Raw genomic sequence first — 18,388 nt, forward strand, 5'->3', positions numbered from 1 at the left:
TTCACACAGGTATTTTCTGCAGGATTCCCAAATACCTCTTCACTGAAAAACAAGTCACACACTTACTTTCGTTCGCACTTACGCTCCGGACACACGCAGCTCGTTCACACTCGCAAACTAAGAGATTTAAAGAGTTTTTTTTTTTTTTTTTTTTTTTTTTTTTTTCCCTTTTCCAGCAATGTACCCTTCACCTCAATGCACTACCTATCCCCATTTTGCCCATACAACATTTTCTTAAAAATTAGGACCCTCGTAGCATCTGTTCACACACCCTAAATTCACTTAGTAGGCCTCTGTGCCTATTTATTATAGTGATGGCTGACCATACAATACTAGCACTTTTTTACCATTCACCTTTCGTGTCTCCCCTATTTCCTCATATATTGTAAGCTTGCAGGGTCCTCACTCCGTTTGGTATCTCTTAAGTTATCTGTTATTGTGTAATGTCTTTATTGTCTGTACAAGTCCTCGCTAAACTGTGAAGTGCTGTGGAATAGAAATTAAAGAATATTATTATTATTATTATTATTATTATTATGAACAATCTTTACAATACCACATTTTAGTCTTCAACTCCACAAAAATAAAAATAGACAAATTGTTTTACTTTATCAAATGATGAATTGGCCAAAAACACCTGGATAACCAAAACCGCACTCACACTGTCAAGCAAACCTGAAAGAAAAATGATGTAAAAATGGCGCAAAAGCTGTAATGAATTTGGCAAAAAAAGAAAATACCTAAAAAATCAAGTTAGTTGAAAATGTTAGGAGGACTTTTCTCGAGTTTCACTTTTTCCCTGGAATTTTCTTATCCTTTTATGTAGACGTGTCCCCAGACCTCTTCACCACAGATAACAGGGCAGCACGGTGACTCAGTGGTTAGCACTGTTACTTCGCAGCGCTGGGGTCCTGGGCTGAAATCCCACCAAGGACGACATCTGCAAGGAGTTTGTATGTTCTCCTTGTGTTTCCTCTGGTTTCCTCCCACACTCCAAAGACATACTGATAGGGAATCTAGATTGTGAGCCCCAATGGGGACAGTGATGATGATGTCTGTAAAGTGCTGTGGAATTAATGGCACTATATAAGTGAGAAAAATAAATAACATATACTGCATATGATCACATCCTAAAACATAGACTTTATACAAATAGCAGAGTTATGGTGTGATGAGCTTGTAAGCTGGCAGACGCCTGTGCTAACTGTAATTCCTCTATGTGGTGCTGAATAGTGCCTCAGTATGGTATTGAATTCTTTCCTTTAGGCCACGTTCACATGTTCAGTATTTGGTGAGTTTTTTTACCTCAGTATTTGTAAGCCAAAATCAGCAGTGGAACAATCATGTCACCCGCTCCTGGTTTTGGCTTCCAAATACTAAGGTAAAAATATCATCAAATACTGAACGTGTGTACGTGGCCTTATAATATTCCATTGGATGAATACTGTCACAATTTCTTGTTTCTTGCCAATCCATGAAAATACAGAGGTTTTTACAACATACACCTATCTGGGTTCATTGACATGGCTAATGTATCAGTGATTCATACAAGACAGACTCCTACTATCGCAAATGCTTAAGCCCCTAGGCTACGTTCCCTTTTGGAGACTTTTTGATGTTGCAGATTTTCTGCACCGAATAAGTCAAATAGGTTACTTGCTTTTATTTGAAAATACACAGTGTAAAAAAAAAAATCATGGTGGGAACATTGCCTAAAAGGAGTTTTTTCCTTTTAGTAACTGAATCTCCCAGACTGCAAGTTATTATAAAGAAACACCCAGCTATACTCGCCTTCCCCAGGTCCACTGTTCTCTGCCAATTCTCCATTGTCTTGCATTGGTTGGGTCGCTAACGTCATGTTGACAGCCAATCTGTGCACTCAGTGGCATTGTAATGGCTGAGCCGCTGAGCTCACTAATTGGCTGTCAGTGTGATTGTGCCGCAGCCAATGCCAGACACCGTGAGCAGCAGCGGACACTCGCCGGTGGACCCGGGGAAGGTGAGTATAGTTCTGTTTATTTCATTATAACAACATGCAGCCAGTGACATTAATTTACTGAAAGGAAACAATCCCTTTAACGTTTTTGTATAGATGAGATTTTATTACAATACACATTTTCTTGCATATATAAATTCCATACATTCTCGCTCATATAGTTAGAGCAACGCCCGACATTTTACCCTGCTAATCTCAGGAAATCTGGATCCAAGGTAAGGAGGAACATATCATCAATTTGAAAAGAAAAATGCAACAAAAGCAGACCATGTGAAGCCAGCCATGGACATGTCCTGCTTACCATATGTATTCAGTTCATGTTGCGCTGTGATATGTGGCAAGATTTCATGTACTAAACGTAAGATTTTATTTTTCCCACAGATTCATTTAGAAGCTTTGAGAAAGGAAAAATGTTGGCACGCTTAATCACAGTGTCATAATCCGGAAGTGTAGGGACTTTGAGAGGAACGGTACTGTGCTATGTATGGGGCCTAGTGAGCAGTTACACAGCGCTTCCCATGGAAAATCCCTTTACATTGTTTGATTATTTTTTATATCTTTCTTTTCTTCAAGACTGAGTCTACCGACTCCTCTGTGTATCTGAGGCATAGAAAAAAGGACACGAGCAGCTTTAATAAAGAGCTCAGCCATACCAGGTAAAGTACCTAGAAATGTCTCCCGGTGGGGTATTATGTACCGCTGCCTTGGTATTTCATTCTTATATATGTTAGTTACATGGTGTTTGGTTTTTCTCATATCTATCACAGCGTGCCGGAACAATAATCAAACACGTCTACTTTTTCTGAAAGAGAAATTTCATCAAAGCACTTTCTAAATTAAGCTCATTACTATACTCTGAACGTTTCTGAACAGTGCAGTTTATGCTGTGCCCTTCTATGCAGATACTGTCATAGACACACAGACAAAGGACCATTTGTCGTCTACACCGTCTGGTTTAACCTTTTAACCTTAAGACTACATTCACACAACAGCGCTAGGACCAATGTCATTCAGTTGGGTTGATCAGATGACCTTTTTTTACACTGACCCAATGACCCAAAAAATCACAGCATGCACTAGTCTCTTCCATATTTCAGATGAAACTCCCCTATTCAAGTGTGCAAAAATAAAAAACCTGATCCCCTACAGATCAACTGTATAACATCCGATTGTTATGGATACATTTCCACTATTAACATAGGAAACAGTTTTTTGGTCTTGGAAATTTTATTCACTGCTGATGTATAAAGGTGAGTGCCACGTGGATAGCATATGGAAGATAATACAGATAAAAAACGGTCCGTTTTTTTTTTCTGGATGAGAACACTGGTATACAGTGATTTTGGTGCCAACGATGTCTGAACGGTTTTATCCAGTATTTGTACACTGTGGCCGCATCGGCGGTACCAGAACTGTTATCCGAGACCAGCGCCCCTGAACCTGTCCCAGTGGCCGTTCTGTCTGCACAGTCTGATCCTGTCCCAGTGGCCGCCCTGTCTGCACAGTCTGATCCTGTTCCAGTGGCCGCCCTGTCTGCACAGTCTGACCCTGTCCCAATGGCCGTCCTGTCTGCACAGTCTGACCCTGTCCCAATGGCCGTCCTGTCTGCACAGTCTGACCCTGTCCCAATGGCCGTCCTGTCTGCACAGTCTTACCCTATCCCAGTGGCCGTACTGTCTGCACAGTCTGATCCTGTCCCAGTGGCCGTCCTGTCTGAACTTGCCCCAAATGGCCGTCCTGCCCTATCTAAACGTTGTTGACCTTTATGGTCAGCTGCTACTGCCGGACGCCGCCCTGGAATAGCACCTGGCAGCTACCTTCACACAAGCCTGATCTCACCACTAGAGGCTCCAGTGAACACCAAGGTAGCTGCTTAGTTACGCTGCTTAGTTATGCCCCTCCATGGTAAGTTCGATCTGTTTCACAGTGGGTCCACGAACCACGTGCGCCACCTAGGAGCGCAACAGAATCTCTAGAAAAATTAGCATTTCATAAGTTTTGTACAGATTTTCCCACATCAAGCCAGATATGTAATTTGAAGCAAAGATTACCAAGCTACAATTTGCCTACTTTGGACACATCGTACAAAGAGAACAATCACTGGAGAAGGACACCATGGTCGGAAGAAAAGAAGGAACAAGGCGAAGAGGAAGACCAGCAACCCAATGGCTTGAAACCATAAAGATAACGACGGAGAAGACCCTGGTGGACCTATCTCTGCTTGCGCAAGATCGATCTTCCTACAGTTCATCCATCAAGTGGCCATAGCCCAAGATTGAGCCGAAGACCGTTAAATAATAATAATAATTTCTAGTGTTGAGCGAGTATGTTCTGTTAACCCTTTCGCCGAGTATGCTCGGGCCGAGCTCCGAGTATTTACAGCTGCTCGGTGATGTGTTTGAATCGCTCATGATTTGCGACTGTAAGGCTGAGTTCACACGATGCGTATTTAATGCGTTTCCGCGGCGTTTTTGCAGTTGCGTAAACGCCGCGGAAACGCATGAAAAACGCATGGTAGAAGGGAAGCAATGTTCCCCAATTGAAATCCGCATGTGCTGTGCCCATGATGCGGATTTTTCCGCAGCGTAAACGCTGCGGTCAAAAATCCGCAGCATGTCAATTAATTATGCGGAAACGCTGCTCTTTTGCCGCCATTGACTTGCATTAGACCGCATGGAATCCGCATCACTGTATATGTTGATGCGCTTTTCATGCGGTCTAATGTGCGGATGGTACCCGGGTGTGGATGAGAGGACTCTCATCCAGACCCAGGTACCATTTAAAAAAAAAGAATAAAATAAAAAATATATATATTCTCACCTTCTGACGGCCCGTGCAGCGCTCCTGCTTGGTTCGCGGCACTTCGGGGTTGAATGAAGAAGGACCTTCGCTGACGTCAGAGTCATGTGACGGGTCACGTGACGCTGACGTCGGAAGGTCCTAAAGTCTTCACTGCCGGCAGCCGGGACCGAGCGAAGCAGGACACCGGGGGCCATCAGATGGTAAAGTATATATTTATTTTTTATTTTTTGACATTCACACACTATATAAATCCATGCCGGTTGCATGGATTTATATAGTGTAAAGTTGACAAGCACTTTCCAAGTGATGCTAAAATCGCTTGGGAAGCGCTTGTCAACCCGCATGCGGAAATGAAAGTGAAGACCGCTTCATTTCCGCATGTCCCTGGCAGGAAACCGCATGTACAATCCGCATGCGTTTTTTCTTGCCAGAGATGCAGAAACGCTCAGGAAAAAATCCTGAGCATTTCTGCATCGTGTGCACATACCCTTAGACATTCCTCACATGTATTAAAACTGTCAATTTCTTACACATTCCTCACATGTAATAAAGCTGTCAAACAGTTGAAAATCATGCACACGTGAGCGATTCAAACATATCACCGAGCAGCTGTAAATACCCGGAGCTCGGCCCGAGCGTACTCGGAACAGAACATACTCGCTCAACACTAATAATTTCCCATTGCAAGGTAATGGGCTGCAGATTGTGGTTCACTGCATGTTGCAGTTTTTTATTTTTTATTTTAGATTATTAAGCTTATCTGGAATATCTACACAAAACAAGGAAAAAAGATAAATAAGTCAATGTGTCACGTCATAGAAAGGTATAAACTTTATTGATCAAAAGAATTGCTGTACAGTGGACATAAAAATAAACAAGAAGAGGACGCACATCAAAAAGAGTAACAAAAAATTTTGTTAAACAAAATTTGTGTATATAAGATATTGGATATTGAGGTAGGGAGTTGTACTGTGTAATACATACAGCCAAAGATAGCTATATTATGGTAGATGCAGACCACATAATGCAAACACAAGCTATTATGTTGAAGACCAAAAAGAACAATAGTGACTTTATAAGAGGGTGGAAGTATCACATATAGTAGTACAAATAGTTGGTTGAAATGCGCATAGTAAATATAATGGGTAAAAACATGGTACATATGTTCAAATAAAGCAGGGACTGCCCACCCCGATGCACGTTTCGGTGTTGCCTTTTTAGTTTAGATAAGCCTATCTGGACTACCTACACAAACTCTAGTGTTCTCATGCATGGCAGAGATCATACTATAAAGAGAACATATCAGTTCTGTAACGGGTCTGGGAGGTGGAACCTCTGAGCAACTATACAAGGGGGCAGTCCTTGTAAGGAAGCGGGTGGCTCCCAGGGAAGGCGGGCAGGTAGTCATGGCTAGTGACGGGGACAGTCTCTGGGTAGAAGGGCAGGAAGACACGGCAGGTGACGGGGACAGTCTCTGGGTAGAAGGGCAGGAGGTCACGGCAAGTGACGGGGACAGTCTCTGGGTAGAAGGGCAGGAGGTCACGGCAAGTGACGGGGACAGTCTCTTGACTGGCGGGTGGTCACGGCAAGTGACGGCTCCAGGTAGGCTAGCAGGCAGGTAGCAGAGGAGCGCTCCCAGGTGAGCGGGCAAGAGTCTCTGGACAGGCAGGTGGTCACGGCACGTGACGGCAGAGCCTCCAGGTAGGCTAGCAGACAGGTAGTAGGTGAGCGCTCCCAGGTGAGCGGGCAGACTGATCCATAGACAGACTGGCAGGGCTGGTAGTCAGACTGTCGGACCGCAGATAGATAAGTAACAGGCAGGAATCTGGCAGGTGACTGGCAGGTAACTGGTAACGGGACCTGAGGGCTGAAACAGAGTTCAAAGGCTTTGCAACAACATTGCTCGGGCACCTCCATTTTGGAGGAGGTGCCTTAAATATGGTGAGGTCCTCCGGCCATTGGCCGGGGACTCCTTAGGACGGCGCGCGCGGCCCCTTTAAGAGAAGGGGAGCGCGCGCACCCTAAGCACAGAGGCCGGGAAGCAGCTCGCGCTGCCAGCAGAGCGGGAGGAAGCCGCCGGGCACGGAGCGGAGAGGTGAGGGGAACGGTGTCCCTGCCTAGCAGGAGGCAGGGACGCCGACGCTACAGTACCCCCCCCCCCCTTTAGGCCCCCCCTTTTTTAGGCCAGAGAGAAATTTAGCAAGGATGAGAGGGGCATGGATGCTCTCCCGGGGCTCCCATGTTCTCTCCTCAGGACCAAACCCCTTCCAATCTACCAAAAAAAAAGTCTTTCCTCTTACCCTCTTAGTGGCCAGAATACTGTCTACCTCAAAGACGTCTTCAGCGGAAACTGGAGCAGGAGGAGTACCTGGATTGTTGGAAAAAGAGTTAAAGACAACGGGTTTGAGGAGAGATACGTGGAAGGAGTTGGGAATCCGTAAGGTGGCCGGGAGTTTTAATTTGTAGGCCACTGGATTAATTTGCCTGAGGATTTCGAAAGGACCGATGAAGCGAGGACCTAACTTGTAGGAGGGTATCTTGAGCCGTACATGTTTGGAAGAGAGCCAAACCTTGTCTCCCGGACGGAATTGAGGCGGATCCAGACGTCTCTTATCAGCATATCGCTTCATCCGCTCGGAGGACAGAAGAAGTGCAGACCTAGTACTCTCCCAAATGGTAGAAAACTCGCTGACAAGAGACTGCGCGGCAGGGTTGTCCACAGAGGCGGAGACGGGAAACGGAATCCGGGGGTGTTGGCCATAGACAATAAAGAACGGGGACTTGGAAGAGGATTCGCTCTCGTGGTTATTATAAGAGAACTCGGCCCAAGGAAGGAGGTCCACCCAATCAGAATGGTGGGCATTAACAAAGTGCCGGAGATAGCTGGTAAGGATCTGATTGATCCACTCCACTTGACCATTGGACTGAGGGTGGTAAGCGGAGGAGAAGTCCAGGGTGACGTCCAGCAGTTTACATGTGGCTCTCCAGAAGCGTGAGGTAAACTGAACCCCTCGATCCGACACGATGTGGAGGGGTAGGCCATGGAGACGAAAGATATGGTGGATAAAGTCCTTAGCCAGCTCAGGTGCAGACGGAAGACCAGGCAGGGGAATGAAGTGGGCCATTTTAGAGAAGCTGTCCGCGACCACCCAAATGACAGTACACCCGGCAGAGACAGGAAGATCGGTAATGAAGTCCATAGCGATGTGTTGCCACGGGGCAACAGGTATGGGAAGCGGCAGGAGATGACCAGCTGGTAAGTGTCTGGGAACTTTGTTGCGGCCACAAGATGAACAGGCAGAGACGAAGTCTACCACATCCTTACGCAGGGTAGACCACCAGTAATGCCTGGAAATGTGTCGGAAGGTCTTTTTTTGGCCGGCATGGCCAGCTAGTTTAGAAGAATGACCCCAGCGAAGAACCCTCTCACGGTCTGGAGGCGCCACGAACGTCTTGCCGGGTGGAAGACGAGTCAAATCCAAGGGGGCCACATTCATCACCTTGGAGGGGTCGATAATGTGCATAGGCTCCTCCTCTTGGTCGGAGGACAGGAAGGATCGGGACAAGGCATCAGCTTTGACATTTTTGTCCGCCGGGCGGAAATGAAGGATGAAATCGAAGCGGGCAAAAAACAAAGACCACCGGGCCTGACGTGGATTAAGTCTCTGGGCATTTTGGAGATATGCCAGGTTCTTGTGATCCGTGTAGATGATCACCGGGTATAGAGCCCCTTCAAGCAGGTAACGCCACTCCTCCAGCGCCAATTTAACGGCTAGCAGTTCTCTGTCTCCTATGGAGTAATTGCGCTCAGAGGAGGAGAGGATTTTAGAGAAAAAGCTGCAGGTTACCATTCTCCCGGAGGAAGACTTTTGGGTGAGCACTGCTCCGGCTCCAGAGGAGGAGGCATCAACCTCCAGGTAGAACTGTTTGTTGCAGTCCGGACGGTGCAGCACAGGGGCAGAGGAGAAGGCTTGTTTCAGGGAAAGGAAGGCCTCCTCAGCTTCGGATGACCATACCTTGGGATTTGCTCCCTTACGGGTGAGCGCAGATATGGGCGCAGTCCGTGACAAGAAGTGAGGAATGAAGAGACGATAGTAATTAGCGAAGCCCAGGAATCGCTGTATCGCCTTCAAGCCCTCTGGACGGGGCCACTTTAGGACAGCAGAGAGCTTCTTGGGATCCATTCGCAAGCCTGTCTGGGAGATAACATAGCCCAGAAAAGGAAGAGAGGTCTGCTCAAAAAGGCACTTCTCGTATTTAGCATAGAGGTGGTTCTGCCTGAGCCTAAGCAGGACCTGACGAACATCCCTCCGGTGTGTGGGAAGATCCGGAGAGAAGACCAAGATGTCGTCCAGGTATACCACCACGCAGGAGTAAAGAAGGTCTCGGAAGATGTCGTTGACCAGTTCTTGGAAGACGGCGGGAGAATTGCAGAGACCGAAGGGCATCACACGGTACTCATAGTGTCCGTCCCGGGTATTAAATGCTGTTTTCCACTCGTCTCCCTGACGGATACGGACCAGGTTATATGCTCCACGTAGATCCAGCTTGGAAAAGATCCTGGCGCCTTTAAGGCGGTCAAATAACTCAGAGATGAGCGGAAGGGGGTATTTATTTTTAACCGTGATCTGATTGAGTCCTCTATAGTCAATACAGGGGCGAAGCGAGCCATCTTTTTTTTTGACAAAGAAGAATCCGGCTCCAGCCGGGGAAGTATACTTCCGGATGAATCCCCTGGCCAGATTCTCCTCTTTGTACTCAGACATGGCCCGGGTTTCTGCCGCAGACAACGGATAAATACGCCCACGGGGTGGAGTGGCACCGGGTACCAGGTCGATCGGGCAATCATATGGCCTATGAGGTGGCAATGTCTCTGCTTCTTTCTTACCGAAGACGTCAGCATAGGGCCAGTAAGGAGCCGGAAGACCGGGTAAATTAACTGGGATAGGTGGAGGACGAACCGGACAAACCGGAACCAGGCAGGTCTTATGGCAGGCCGGCCCCCACCGGAGTACTTCACCGGAATGCCAGTTCAACACGGGTTCATGTGTCTGGAGCCAAGGTAGACCTAGCAATAGGGAGTGGGAGAGTCCGGACAACACATGGAAGGAGATTACCTCAGAGTGCAGCATTCCCACCTGCAGGGTTAAGGGTTCCGTGACGAGCAGGATGGTCACCGGAAGGAGTCTTCCATCCACGGAGGCGACTGACAAAGGTTCAGCCAGAGACTTGGTGGGAATACGGTATTTCTCAACCAGGGACTGAGAGATGAGGTTTCCAGCGGATCCAGAGTCCAGGTGGGCGAGTTCAAAGTGACGGTTCTCTCCCCAGGAGATAGATACAGACAAAGTCAGGGTTGGAGAGGACTTATTTTTGTCTAGGGCGACCTCTCCGAGCGGTCCTAGACACTGGAGTTTCCCGACCTCTCCGAGCAGGAACGAATCAGGTGCTCCTTACTGCCACAATAGAAGCAGCTCCCCTCGGCTCGGCGTGACTCTTGGCGAGATTTGACCAACTTGGTCTGGTCGATCTGCATGGACTCGGGTGAGTGCGCCCGGGGAGTGACAGAAGAGGAGACAGGTTTCTGGAAAGTAGGAGCTAGGCGGGGAAACCTTCTCTCACGGGTGGTCTCTTTGGTACGTTCTTGAAACCGGATGTCAATCCGGGTAGCCAGAGACACCAGGTCATCCAGGGTGGTAGGAATGTCCCGACCAGCGAGCTCATCTTTAATCCGACCGGAAAGGCCCTCCCAAAAGACGGACACCAGGGCCTCATTATCCCAGGCAAGCTCAGAAGCGAGGGTGCGGAATCGTATGGCATATTGGCCCACGGTGAGACTCCCTTGACGGAGACGTAGCAAAGAGGAGGCAGATGAGGTCTTTCGTCCCGGTTCATCGAAGACCCTTCGGAAAGCAGTGAGGAAAGACGACAGGTCGGACACCAGGGGATCCCCTCTCTCCCACAGAGGGTTAAGCCATGCCAGTGCCTCCCCAGTGAGATGGGACATGATGAATGCCACTCTGGCTCGGTCGGAGATAAACTGGTGGGCCAGGAGTTCAAAGTGCAGGGTGCACTGGTTTATGAAGCCCCGAGCTTGAGCGGGGTCGCCTCCGAAGCGAGGAGGTGCAGAAAGCCGGGGACCGGGGCAGGATGCCATGGTATTGGTGGGCAGCGGCGCTGCCGGGTTGCGAGTCAAGACACTAGCGGTGGTTGCTGGTGGAGCAGTCAGAGTGTCCAGGCGAGAGTTGACGTTCCGCAGGTGGCTCAGGATGGACTCCTGTTGGGACCTCTGATGGTTTAGTTCATGGCATAGGTCCGAGAGCGAGGGAGTTTGGGTGCCACTGGGTTCCATGGCCCGAGCAAACTGTAACGGGTCTGGGAGGTGGAACCTCTGAGCAACTATACAAGGGGGCAGTCCTTGTAAGGAAGCGGGTGGCTCCCAGGGAAGGCGGGCAGGTAGTCATGGCTAGTGACGGGGACAGTCTCTGGGTAGAAGGGCAGGAGGACACGGCAGGTGACGGGGACAGTCTCTGGGTAGAAGGGCAGGAGGTCACGGCAAGTGACGGGGACAGTCTCTGGGTAGAAGGGCAGGAGGTCACGGCAAGTGACGGGGACAGTCTCTTGACTGGCGGGTGGTCACAGCAAGTGACGGCTCCAGGTAGGCTAGCAGGCAGGTAGCAGAGGAGCGCTCCCAGGTGAGCGGGCAAGAGTCTCTGGATAGGCAGTGTTATGTTCTGCTACCAGAGCTAAGGAAAGAGAGGAGATCTGTCCCTACGATAGAGCTCAGCTGAATCCCTACGATGTAACAGGGAACCTGATCCTGCGATCAGACCTGCTAAAGTCCTAAGCTAGTCTGTACGGAGACCTATAGATGTGGGGGAGGAATCCCTACAAGTACTAAGGACTGGGAGGAAAATGGACACCTCCTAACAGAAATAGTAGCAGACAGACGAACAAACAAAATATATAGAACATAGAGGTCTGTAGACCAAGCAAACTAACAGAGTTAGATACAGAGCACAGGCTAGCTAGAAAGTAGTTATACAATGAAGTCCAGCAAAGCCAGAAGGGCGGAGCAGGATTAAATTGGCCAACAAGGTCATGTGACCAGCAAAGGAAAAAACCTAAGAGCAAGGTTCTAACAGTACCCCCCCTTCTAAGAGGATCCTCCGGATCCCCTAGGACCAGGCTTATCAGGAAATCTCCTGTGAAACGCCCTGATAAGTCTAGACGCGGAAACATCATCTGACCTCACCCAAGAGTTATCCTCGGGTCCGAAACCTTTCCAGGCCACAAGATACTGCAAACTACCTCTATACCGTCTAGAGTTAAGGATGCGAGAAATTTCATATTCCCCGTCCTCCACCACCGGAGGAACAGAGGCAGAGGCGTCACCATCCGACACAACAGCTTTTTTTAACAGAGAGACATGAAATACCGGATTAATTCTCCAGGAGGTAGGAACCTCCAACCTAACAGCAGATTGGTTGACAACCTGAAGCACCTTAAAGGGCCCTACAAACTTGGGACCCAATTTCTTAGAAGGAATCCTCAACCGCAGATTCCTAGAGGACAACCAAACCATGTCACCAACAGCGAACAAAACCTCCTGTCGTTTCCTATCAAAGTAGTCTTTAGATTTTCTGTTGGCCTCCTGAAGATTACCACGCACATCCGTCCAAGCTCTCTCCAAATCACCGGAAAAATTCTCCTCCTCAGGCACGGCAGATCCCAACTTGGAGAACGACCCAAACGACGGATGTCTCCCAGAACAACAAAAAAAAGGCGAACAACCAGCAGAAGAAGATGTATGATTGTTCAGAGCAAACTCAGCAAGTGGCAGAAACGCAGACCACCCCTCTTTATTGTCTGCCACAAAACAACGCAAGAACTGCTCAACATCCTGGTTTTTCCTTTCTGTCTGGCCATTAGATTCAGGATGGTATCCGGACGAGAACGATAAATGAACTCCCAACCTGTCACAAAAGGCACGCCAAAAACGAGCCACGAACTGAGGACCCCTATCAGAAACAATGTCAGTAGGAACGCCATGAAGTCTGACAATTTCCTTGACAAAGGCCTTAGCGAGAGTTTTAGCGCAGGGCAGTTTGACGAAGGGAACCAAGTGACACATCTTGCTAAAACGGTCCACAACCACCCAGATGACAGTAAAACCCTCAGAGGGGGGAAGGTCAGTTATAAAGTCCATAGCCAAATGTGTCCAAGGAGCACTGGGAACCTCCAAAGGACAAAGCAACCCCGCAGCAGGAGTATGTGAGGACTTAGATCTAGCACATATAGTACATTGACGCACCCACTTAATGACTTCCTTCTGCCATCCAGGCCACCAAAAACTGCGACCCACCAGTCTCTTGGTCTCAGAGATTCCGGGATGACCTGCCAACCGAGATTCGTGACACTCAACAAACAAATCTCTCCTAAAGGTCCCAGGCACAAACAACCTCCCATGAGGAGTATTAGATGGGGCATTCTCCTGTGCTTTAAGAATCTCATCTTCCAAAACGGAGTCCAAAGCAGCTATCACAACACCTTCTTGTAAAATGTTCTCCTCTTTCTCAGCACCGACTATGGGAGAAAAACTGCGAGACAAGGCATCCGCCTTAACATTCTTAGTACCAGGGATGTAAGTAACGGAGAAATGAAACCGCGAGAAAAACAGTGCCCACCTAGCCTGACGGGCATTCAGGCGCTTGGCAGCATCAAGATATATCAGATTTTTATGATCCGTAAGAACCTGAACGGGAAATTCCGCACCTTCCAAGAAGTGGCGCCAGTGTTCAAATGCGAGTTTAATAGCCAATAATTCCCGATTACCAATATCGTAATTCAGTTCAGTCTCCAAAAATTTTTTTGAAAAAAAGGCACAGGGATGTAATCCATCCCCGTTATCCTGAGACAATACTGCGCCAACCCCCACAGAGGAAGCATCAATCTCAACCAAAAACGGCTTAGTCACATCAGGCTGCATAAGGATGGGAGCAGAGGTGAACCTCTCCTTGAGATACACAAAAGCTTCAATAGCCTCAGAAGACCACTGAACCGCATCAGCACCTTTCCTGGTGAGATCGGTCAGAGGTTTGACAATACTAGAAAAATTTTTTATGAATTTTCTGTAATAATTGGCGAAACCTAAAAACCTCTGTATCGATTTCAATAAAATAGGCCTAGGCCATTCCTGTACAGCTTGAACTTTAACCGGGTCCATCTCAAAACCTTCGCTGGAGATAATGTAACCCAAAAAACTAATTCTCTGTACAGCGAACTCACATTTCTCCAGCTTAGCAAAAAGCGAATTGTCCATTAACAACTGTAATACCTCACGTACGCTCCGCCAATGAGACTCCAGATCCGGCGAATAAATCAAAATGTCATCCAAATACACAACCACATTTTTGCCGATCAAAGGTCTAAGGATGTCATTAATAAGTTTCTGAAAAAATGCAGGAGCATTGGTAAGACCAAAAGGCATCACCAGATTCTCAAAATGACCCACAGGAGTGTTAAAAGCAGTCTTCCATTCGTCACCCTCCTTCATGCGCAACAGATTGTATGCCCCCTTAAGGTCAATTTTAGAGAACCACTTGGCCCCCATTAACTGGTTAAATAAATCAGGAATCAATGGCAGTGGGTAAGGATTGCGTACAGTAATTTTGTTAATCTCACGAAAATCCAGACAAGGACGTAAACCGCCGTCCTTTTTTTTTACAAAAAAAAATCCAACCGCCACAGGAGACTTAGAAGGCCTAATGTGACCGGCGGCCAAACTTGTCTGTATGTATTCCTCCAAAGCCTTCCTCTCAGGAATAGTAAGGTTAAATAAACGACTTTTAGGAAGAGTCGCTCCAGGGACAAATTCAATAGAACAATCATAGTCTCTATGGGGAGGCAAAACCTGCGATTCCTTCTCAGAAAAAACTCTCCAAAAATCCTGAATAGGAACAGGCAATTCTCCCCTATCCAAAGCTGCAATACGCCCGTTACAACACTTGTCATAACATTTATGGCTCCAGGATTTAATTTCACTGGTAGACCAATCCAGTACAGGATTGTGAAATTTTAACCAGGGCAATCCCAATATTACTGGAGAAGGCAAGTTATTCAACACTACCAAATCCAATTTCTCATGGTGAACACCATTAATAGTGAGAGGAAATTCACAGACCTTGAGAGTAATATTCTTCAAAGGGGAACCATCCACAGAAACCACAGCAATGGGGGATGATAAAGGTTCGGGTTTTAAATTGAGTCTTTCCAAGAATCCCCCATCAATTACATTCAGAGTAGACCCACAATCGACAAACACCCGAAATTCCATTAATTTTTCCTGAGCAATCGTGGAGGCAGCTAAAAATACACCCTTGGAATTTAAACAGGCAATACGGGCATGGCTGACCATTTTTTTTTCTTTCTTCATACGAAGCTCACAGCCTTTAATCAAATGACCAGATTTTCCGCAATAGAAACACAAGCCTTCAAAAAGTCTACGGTCTTTTTCTTGAGAGCGAGGTGCCACCGATCCAATCTCCATCGGTTCACCACTGTTAGTACACACATTTTCATAACCAGAAACTGACATAGCATAGGATTTGCTCTCATTAACCCTTGCACGCAGTCTTCTATCCACCCGTATAGCTAATTGCATAGCCTGTTGCAAATCTTCAGGTGTAGGATAAGCAATTAGCAGGTCTTTAACCCTTTCATTGAGCCCAGCAAGAAATAGACTTTTCAGAGCAGAATCGTTCCACCCTGTTTGAGTAGACCATAGACGGAAATGAGTACAATATTTTTCCACATTACCTGATCCTTGTCTCAAACGTCTTAACTCAGTCTCAGCTGATGCGACACGGTCAGGATCATCATATAATAGCCCCAAAGCAGAAAAAAAACTATCCACTGATCTGAAGCATGTATCACTAGTTTGCAAAGAAAAGGCCCACTCCTGAGGCTCTTTGCGCAAAAGTGACATTATGAACCCTATGCGCTGGGATTCATCCCCAGAGGACTTGGGTCTCAAACGAAAATACAATAAGCAAGCATTTTTAAATGAAAAAAATTCTCGGTGTTCACCAAAAAATAAATCCGGCAAACATACCTTAGGCTCCAAGAAATGTGCTCCAGGACAGTTACTCACGTGCTGACGGAGCTCGGCCACCTCCAGAGAGAGTCCCTGCAGGCGATGAGCCAAATCCTGAACCGACACCATGATGGAACAGAAAAATCTTTCCTTAGAGAATTTGCAGGCTGGACTTACTGTTATGTTCTGCTACCAGAGCTAAGGAAAGAGAGGAGATCTGTCCCTACGATAGAACTCAGCTGAATCCCTACGATGTAACAGGGAACCTGATCCTGCGATCAGACCTGCTAAAGTCCTAAGCTAGTCTGTACGGAGACCTATAGATGTGGGGGAGGAATCCCTACAAGTACTAAGGACTGGGAGGAAAATGGACACCTCCTAACAGAAATAGTAGCAGACAGACGAACAAACAAAATATATAGAACATAGAGGTCCGTAGACCAAGCAAACTAACAGAGTTAGATACAGAGCACAGGCTAGCTAGAAAGTAGTTATACAATGAAGTCCAGCAAAGCCAGAAGGGCGGAGCAGGATTAAATAGGCCAACAAGGTCATGTGACCAGCAAAGGAAAAAACCTAAGAGCAAGGTTCTAACAGGCAGGTGGTCACGGTACGTGACGGCAGAGCCTCCAGGTAGGCTAGCAGACAGGTAGTAGGTGAGCGCTCCCAGGTGAGCGGGCAGACTGATCCATAGACAGACTGGCAGGGCTGGTAGGCAGACTGTCGGACCGCAGATAGATAAGTAACAGGCAGGAATCTGGCAGGTGACTGGCAGGTAACTGGCAGGTAACTGGTAACGGGACCTGAGGGCTGAAGCATAGTTGAAAGGCTTTGCAACAACATTGCTCGGGCATCTCCATTTTGGAGGAGGTGCCTTAAATATGGTGAGGTCCTCCGGCCATTGGCCGGGGACTCCTTAGGACGGCGCGCGCGGCCCCTTTAAGAGAGGGGAAGCACAGAGGCCGGAAGCAGCGCGCGCTGCCAGCAAGTGGGAGGAAGCCGCCGGGCACGGATCGGAGAGGTGAGGGGAACGGCATCCCTGCCTAGCAGGAGGCAGGGACGCCGACGCTACAAGTTCCCTAAAGATGATGTCTTTTTATAGAGATGATCAAAATGTTTCACCCTATCCTGCTTTGTTCGGCGTCTACTTTGGTACCCTGTGGTGGCTGGACCCGGGCGATGCCAAAAGTCCTTGGCTGAAAGTGGAGATACACTGGTGTGGGCCAGAAAACCGTTATACAGTATACACATTATTAGGGAAATATAGTCTGATAGGCAGTCTGATAGCTGGTGGTCCCAGCAGCCCAACACCCTATGGTCAGTTTATTTTCAGTGATGCGCCAAGCATTTTCTGCTGTGCATCATATTACAATAAATTGCAGCAAAATCAGCACTGCTATATCTGTACATAGATTAGCAGTATATATCCATTCCCATAGTTTACAACTAAAGTGTACAGGCATCGTCGCAGTCGTTTCGTTAATAGATGCTAATACTTGAGGTTCTTTGTACTCTTTATTTTAGAAAAGCCGAGAAAGTCATTTATCGAAAATGTCAACGGTTTCTGGCTTTTAACAAAGTTTGCCTGTCTTTTAAGTTGATTGGCCTTTTTAGCTGAGGGTGTTTCATCCTTTGCATAGTGATTTTGGTTGATAGAAAAATAATTATAGAGGGTGATTTGCCTAAGGGAAACATTTAAAATCAGTTTTGGCATTTAAAGTCTCCCCTCCCAACTAGAATATTGCTGTAAAATGGAAAAGCTCTAAATACTAAAGACTAGGCTTTCCAGAATAGCTAGATACATAAAAAATGTGAGCTTAAAATCTGTCCAACCATGGCAAGGTGATCTTAATATAGATGGTCCCTATCTCCAATAACTCGCCTCTCCATGTGCCCAGAGTTAGGGACCATTCACGTTGAGGTCAACTTGGCTTGGTTTGATGACTTTTTACGCCCATGCTGTTAGATCAGGCTGTCCTTTTCTGTGATGTTTTTTGAATTTTGTGTACTTTTATAGCGTTTTGTTTCTAATTTTAGTTTTTCTGGGCCAAAATATCATCCAATACCTATGTGTATAAATATACAGTAAAGACCAAAAGTTTGGACACACCTTCTCATTTAAAGATTTTTCTGTATTTTCATGACTTTGAAAATTGTACATTCACACTGAAGGCATCAGAACTTTGAATTAACATATGTGGAATTATATACTTAACAAAAAAGTGTGAAACAACTGAAAATATGTCTTAGATTCTAGGTTCTTCAAAGTAGGCACCTTTTGCTTTGATGACTGCTTTGCACACTCTTGGCATTCTCTTGATGAGCTTCAAGAGGTAGTCACCAGAAATGGTTTTCACTTCACAGGTGTGCCCTGTCAATTTTAATAAGTGGGATTTCTTGCCTTATAAATGGGGTTGGGACCATCAGTTGTGTTGTGCAGAAGTCAGGTGGATACACAGCTGATAGTCCTATTGAATAGACTGTTAGCTGCTTTT

At 46.9% G+C, this 18,388-nt stretch overlaps 1 protein-coding gene across 3 annotated transcripts in view; it reads left to right on the top strand.

The window, feature by feature from the left end:
- CCDC60 (coiled-coil domain containing 60) overlaps positions 1 to 18,388 on the top strand; it is a 277,795-nt gene that overhangs the window by 120,831 nt on the left and 138,576 nt on the right. For 2 of the 3 annotated variants that reach the window (XM_073676397.1, XM_073676398.1), the window contains one exon: positions 2,570 to 2,652. The exons of the other annotated variant lie outside the window; for it this stretch is intronic. In XM_073676397.1, the coding sequence (XP_073532498.1) occupies positions 2,570 to 2,652 (83 nt within the window). The remainder of the gene's footprint in view (positions 1 to 2,569; positions 2,653 to 18,388) is intronic. 3 annotated transcript variants of the gene reach the window in all.

The sequence above is a fragment of the Phyllobates terribilis genome, unplaced genomic scaffold (assembly GCF_046119375.1).
Source record: "Phyllobates terribilis strain yellow unplaced genomic scaffold, ASM4611937v1 Scaffold_1__5_contigs__length_1240528914, whole genome shotgun sequence".
Taxonomy (NCBI): Eukaryota; Metazoa; Chordata; class Amphibia; order Anura; family Dendrobatidae; genus Phyllobates; species Phyllobates terribilis.